The 6,885-nt window shown below is 45.6% G+C and overlaps 1 protein-coding gene across 1 annotated transcript; it reads left to right on the top strand.

Annotated features, from left to right (window-relative positions):
* Nucleotides 1–941: 941 nt before the first annotated feature.
* LOC139165550 (DNA-binding protein inhibitor ID-1-like) lies at nucleotides 942–5,347 on the top strand. Its single transcript, XM_070748739.1, has 2 exons — nucleotides 942–1,304; nucleotides 4,893–5,347. Exons 1-2 carry the CDS (start codon nucleotides 1,020–1,022, stop codon nucleotides 4,920–4,922), a joined length of 315 nt encoding a protein of 104 aa, XP_070604840.1. The 5' UTR covers nucleotides 942–1,019; the 3' UTR covers nucleotides 4,923–5,347.
* Nucleotides 5,348–6,885: the final 1,538 nt, after the last annotated feature.

Genomic DNA, 6,885 nt, shown 5'->3' with positions numbered 1-6,885 from the left:
TACATCAAAGAAAAGATAAATTAGAATATAATATAATAATGGAATGGAATAGAATAGAATAATGGAATGGAATAGAATAGAATAATGGAATAGAATAATGGAATGGAATAGAATAGAATAGAATTCTTTATTGGCCAAATGTGATTGGGCACACAAGAACTTTGTCTTTAGTGGATGTGCTCAAGAATCGTGACACTTAATGATTGTCATAGGGGTCAAATAAGCAATGAGGAAACAATATTAATAAAAATCTTAAGGATACAAACAACAACCTACAGTCATTAAATTAGATTAGATGATTCTTAGAGTCGGAAGGATGTTTTAAGGTCATCTAGTCCAGCCCCATCCCAACTCAAGCGAGGGGACAAAAAGGTATCAACGCAACATTCCTCGGGATCATCGCCTGCTGAATTCTTTCTCCCCAAAGAAATTTCCTGAAGGGGGAGGGGGAAGCCCGGAGGCGCGGAAGAGCGAGGCGAGGAAAGGAATGTTCCGACACGCGTTTGCTTCCGTCTCAGCGGGTCGCGGCGACGGAGAAGCGGGAGAGAGAAGTGTCAAAAGCTGTCCATCAACTCCTTTCAAACCTCCCCCCCCCCCACATGTCCCGGGGCGGCCTCCACCTGCAGCTGGGCCCGATCCCCTTCTCCCCCCCCTCCCCACGATTAGCCAAGGGAGCGAAACACGTGTTTGCAAAAAAATAAAATAAAATCCCATCAATGAAAAGCGTGAGATCGGGAAGCCGCGCCCCTCTTCTTCCTCATTGGTCGCCCGGCGTTGATGGCCCGGCATCAATGAAAAGCGTGAGAGCGGGAAGCCGCGCCCTTCTCCTTTGTCATTGGTCGCCCGGCGAGCCGCGGCCCTTTGTCATTGGTCGCTCGGCAAGTCGCGAGGCTCCGCCTCCGACGTTCGGAGCCGTATAAAAGCCGGCGCTCTCGCGGCGGAGCGCCACTCGCGGCTGCGATAGACGGGGGCGTTGCTCTGTGTTGGTGCGCAGTCCTCGGATTTACGTCCGTTGAAACATGAAGGTGGTCGCCGCCGCCGCCGCTGGGGCCCCTGGTCCGAGCTGCGCTTCCCGGGGCTTGGGCCGAGCGGATCAAGCGGCCGCCGCTGCCGCCGCCGCCTCGCTGCTGCTGGACATGAAGGGCTGCTACTCCCGCCTGGCCGCCCTGGTGCCCACCTTGCCCCGCCACCGCCGCGTCTCCAAGGTGGAGATCCTCCAGCACGTCATCGACTACATATGGGACCTCCAGCTGGAGCTGCAAGACCCGCCGCGGGACGGGGAGGAGGCGGCCGGAGGAGCCGAGGTGAGCCGCGCCTGCCCCCTCCCCCCGGGAGAGAGGAGAGGGGGGCGCAAGGAGCGATCTCTGGGTCCCTGGCCATCTCTGCCACCCTACAGGGCACTGCCAGGCTCCGCAAGAGCATTTTGACTTCTATACCGCTTCTTCCTAGTGCTTTTGCAGCCTTCTCTAAGCAGTTTACAGAATCTGCTTCTTGCCCCCAACAATCTGGGTTCTCAATTTACTCACCTTGGAAGGAAGGAAGGAAGAGCAATAGCATTTAGACTTCTATACCGCTTCAAAGTGCTTTTCCAGCCCTCTCTGTTTATAGAATCAGCCTCTTGCCCCCAACAATCTGGGTCCTCATTTTACTCACTTTGGAAGGATGGATGAAAGGAAGGAAGGAAATAGCAATAGCATTTAGACTTATATACCACTTCACAGGGCTTTACAGCCCTCTCTAAGCGCTTTACAGAATCAGCTTCTTGCCCCCAACAATCTGGGTCCTCATTTGACCCATCAAGGGAGGATGGATGGAAGGAAGAGCAAGGAAGGATGAAAGAAAGACAGAAAGAAAGGAAGAAGGAAATAGCATTAGCATTTGGACTTGTATACCACTTCACAGTGCTTTACAGCCTTCTCTAAGTGGTTTACAGAGAGTCAGCATATTTGCCCTCAACAATCTGGGACCGCATTTTACTGACCGAAGGAAGGAAGGAAGGAAGGAAGGACAAGAGAAAGCAGGCAAGGAGGAAAGAAGGGAGGGACGGAGGAGGGAGAGAAAGAAGAAGAAAAGAAAAAATGAAATAGCAATAGCATTTAGACTTCTATACCTCTTCACAGTGCTTTTCCAGCCCTCTAATCGGTTTACAGAATCAGCATATTTCCCCCAACAATCTGGGTCCTCATTTTACCAACCAAGAGAAAACAAGCAAGGAGGAAGGAAGGGAGGAGGGAAGGAAAGAAAGAATGAAAGAAGGAAGGAAATAGCAATAATATTTAGACTTAGATACGGCTTCATGACGCTTTTACAGCCCTCTCTAAGCGCTTTACAGAGTCAGCCTCTTGCCCCCAACAATCTGGGTCCTCCTTTGACCCACCTTGGATGGATGGATGGAAGGGAAGGAAGGAAGGAAGGAACAAAGGATGGAAGGAAGAAATAGCATTAGCATTTGGACTTATATACCGCTTCCTCATTTTACCGGCCAAGAGAAATCAAGCAAGGAGGAAGAAAGAAAGAAGGGAGGGAGGGAGGAGGGAAGGAAAGAAAGAAAGAAGGAAATAGCAATAGCATCTAGACTTATATACCGCTTCACAGTGCTTTTACAGGCCTCTCTAAGTGGTTTATAGAATCAGCACATTGCCCAACCATCAATCTGGGTGCTCATTTTATCCACCTCGAAAGGACGGAAGGCTGAGTCAACCTTGAGCCGGCGGCGAGATTTGAACTGCTGAACTAAAGTCAGCAGACCGCAGTTGTCTTTTGCAGAGTTTTTGCTAGTTTCTGTGTCGCAATTGCTGTCGCAGGTGGCGGTGCGGTGTTTCCTGCTCTTCCTCCAAATAAATTTCACGAATGGCACTTGGGAAAGGCCAGTCAGTTATTCGAAGGGCATTTTCACTATCCTTGCCAATCCTTCGGATGGGCATTGACTGCCCCCACTCACAAGCAATGGGTTTGGCCAGCCCCCCCCCCCCCCCCCCCGACTTGAAGCTTGGCCAAGGTTTTGCAGAATTATAGAAAAGGACATTTTTTGCTGAATTTGGATAGTTCGGCCCCATTTGGGGGCGATAGCAGTTTTCTAACGAGACAGAAGTTTTTGGAAAGTTTGTTTTTGGCTTTTCAGGAAGAATTGGTGAGCCACAGAAGGCGCTAGGCAAACTGGATCCCTGGGAGGTGGAGGTCACCTTTTAGGATCTTGACATTAGAAATGATTTCTCCGATAATTTGTCAACTGCCTTCTGAGTTGGGTCACCCCCTATTCAAAATCTGTCCGGTTTAACTTTGCAATTGCACTCAAATGGAGAAAGGAATTTTTTTTAAATAAAAAAAAAGTTCCTGACATTTTTAGGCTTTTGTATAAAATATACACTGCTCAAAAAATAAAGGGACCACACATTCTAGATCTGAATGAATGAAATATTCTCATTGGATATTTTGTTCAGTACAAAGTTGAATGTGCACAACAATATGTGAAATGGATTGTCAATCAGTGTTGCTTCCTAAGTGGAGAGTTTGATTTCACAAAAGTTTGATTTACTTCGAGTTAGATTGTGTTGTTGAAGTGTTCCCTTTATTTTTTTGAGCAGTATACTTTTTGTCTAGTTTTGTACAAAGTTTGCAGCTGCTTCCTCCCCATTATACACCCAGGAAGTAGTTGTTCCATTGACAAATGCATAGTTTCTATTATGTACACTGAGAGCATCTGCACTAAAGACAAATTCCTTGTGTGTCCAATCACACTTGGCCAATAAAGAATTCTATTCTATTCTATTCATGGGCCATGAAACCTTCACAAGAAAACCAGCCTCATCCAACTCCAAGGACCTCTCAATTCAATCCTGAGCCTCAAATTTTCTTTCTTTCTTTCTGTCTTTCTTTCTCCCTTCCTTCCTTCCTTCCCTCCTTCTTTCCTTCCTTCCCTCCTTCTTTCCTTCCTTCCCTCCTTCCTTCCCTCCTTCCTTCCTTCCCACTTCTTTCCTTCCTTCCCTCCTTTCTTTCCTTCCTTCCCTCCTTCCTTCCTTCCTACCTACTTTCATTCCTTGCTATGCTGGCTGGAGAATTCTGGGAGTTGAAGTCCACAAGTCTTAAAGCTGCCAAGTTTGAAGATCTTTGACCCTACCCCATTATAAATCCAAGTTTATTTATTTTATTTAATGATGATATGAAGGATTCTTTTAATCATGCCAGTCCATGGCCATCTGTTGTTGGATTCTAGCGAAGTGGTCATTTTATTATTATTATCTCGTGGCTTTTCTGTTCTTAAAAGAGACCGGAATTAAACCAGTTGCAACAAAAGAAATCTCTCGACGAAACAGCTGCTTTAGGGCATGTTCACAACTCTCTTTAAAAAGGGGGGGGGCTGGTTAATCTTCACTCCAGTGGCATCTACAAACTGGTGTATTTTTTCCCCTCCATTCCTCTTTTGACCACCAAAACCGTACAATTAATTAATCTCTATTTCCCCCCCCCCTTGACGACACAACTGTCGTCAAGGGGGAACATGATCGAAACATTTAAATATATTAAAGGGTTAAATAAGGTCCAGGAGGGAAGTGTTTTTAATAGGAAAGTGAACACAAGAACAAGGGGACACAATCTGAAGTTAGTTGGGGGAAAGATAAAAAGCAACGTGAGAAAATATTATTTCACTGAAAGAGTAGTAGATGCTTGGAACAAACGTCCAGCAGACGTGGTTAGTAAATCCACAGTCACTGAATTGAAACGTGCCTGGGATAAACATATATCCATCCTAAGATAAAATACAGAAAATAGTATAAGGGCAGACTAGATGGACCATGAGGTCTTTTTCTGCCGTCAGTCTTCTATGTTTCAACTGCCGATTTTTTGTGTGTGTGTATTTAACAAGTTGTTTTGGCTTTTGTCTTTCCAAACAGCCTGCTTGCGACCGAATCTTGTGCCGCTGAAGAAATCCCTTTGAAAAAAAGCCTTCCGAGAAGAAATAATTCCTATCCCTCCAATGGCTGGGAAAACAGGGTGCAGCGTCCCGAGATTTTGAGCTGGACGGTGGATGGAAACTGGGATTTTGGGAGGTCAAGACGCGAGGGAGGAATCCTCATCTCATCACTCTGGGTACTTCCCATTCCAGAAAGGGACCAACTGCTAGAACTGGGACTCAAAAATTGTACCATCCCTGCATCTCTGGATGGGAAAAAGTGCCTTTTTATTCTGCTTTCTTAAAGCAGGGACTGAAACCTCCCGCGAATATGTCTCAGTTTTCTGAGAATCAACTCTGTATTGTATATTACAATGCTCGTATTTCTGAGAATATTTTTCTACCATAGTTTTTTTTGCTCTTGTTAACAAATGCATATATGCTGTGAAAAAAAGGCCTTTTTTGTAGTGTCATTTCATTGGGGCTGGGAGGAGTGGTTGTTGGGGCGTGGGTTTGGGGAGACACCAAGCTATGCTGTTAATAATAATAATAACAGAGTTGGAAGGGACCTTGGAGGTCTTCTAGTCCAACCCCCTGCTTCGGCAGGAAACACTACATCACTTCAGATAAATGATTGAGTCCCTTCTTAAAAACTTCCACTGTTGTAGCATTCACAACTTCTGGTGGCAAGCTGTTCCACTGATTAATTGTTCTCACTGTCAGGAATTTTCTCCTTAGTTCTAAGTTGCTTTTCTCCTTGTTTAGTTTCCACACATTGCTGCTTCTCCTACATTCAGGTGCTTTGGAGAATAGGTTGACTCCCTCTTCTTTGTGGCAACCCCTGAGATATTGGACCACTGTTATATCTCCCCTGGTCCTCCTTTTCATCAAACTAGCCATGCCCAATTCCTGCAACCGTTCTTCATATGTTTTAGCCTCCAATCTCCTAATCATCTTTGTTGCTCTTCTCTACACTTTTCCTAGAGTCTCAATATCGTTTTTACATTTTGACGACCAAAACTGGTTGCAGTATTCCAAGTGTGGCCTTACCAAGGCCTTATAAAGTGGTATTAAAGTGATCTTGATTCTCTCCCTCTGTTAATGCAGCCTAGAACTGTGTTGGCTTTTTTGGCAGCTGCTGCACACGGCTGGCTCCTATTTCAATGGTTGTCCACTAGGACTTCAAGGTCCCTCTCTATTTATTTATTTATTTATTTACTTACTTACTTACTTACTTACTTACTTATTTATTGGATTCGTATGCTGCCCCTCTCCACAGACTGGGCGGCTAACAACAGCAATAAAACAGCATATAATAATAATCCAATACTAGAACAGTTAAAAACTTTTGTTATAAAACCAAACATACAGACAGACAGACATACCATGCACAACATTGTAAAGGCCTAGGGGGAAAGAATATCTCAGTTCCCCCATGCCTGGCGGCAGAGGTGGGTTTTAAGCTGTCAAGGAGGGTGGGGGCAATTCTAATTTCTGGGGGGAGTTGGTTCCAGAGGGCCGGGGCCACCACAGAGAAGGCTCTTCCCCTGGGTCCCGCCAAGCGACATTGTTTAGTTGATGGGACCTGGAGAAGACCCACTCTGGGACCTAACTGGTCGCTGGGATTCAGTTATTACTGTTGAGGAATGTGCCACCTATACTGTACCTGTGCATTTTATTTCTCTTACCTAAATGTAGAACCTGACTTTTTTCACTATTTAGTTTCATTTTGTTAAATAGCGCCCATTGTTCAAGTTTGTCAAGATCCATCTGTGTTTTGCACCTTTCTTCTGGAGTGTTGGCTATTCCTGCCAGTTTGGTGTCGTCTGCAAATTTGATGAGCTCCCCAACTATCATCTTCACCTGTGCTGTTAGGGCAGGGGTAGGCAGATTTGGCTCTTCTATGACATGTGGACTTCAACTCCCAGAATTCCTGAGCTAGCATGGTTGGCTCAGGAATTCTGGGAGTTGAAGTCCACAAGTCATAGATGAGC

This window comes from Erythrolamprus reginae, chromosome 3 (genome assembly GCF_031021105.1).
Source record: "Erythrolamprus reginae isolate rEryReg1 chromosome 3, rEryReg1.hap1, whole genome shotgun sequence".
Taxonomy (NCBI): Eukaryota; Metazoa; Chordata; class Lepidosauria; order Squamata; family Dipsadidae; genus Erythrolamprus; species Erythrolamprus reginae.
Note: the sequence above shows the minus strand (reverse complement) of the source record. Positions and strands in the feature narration are given on the sequence as shown.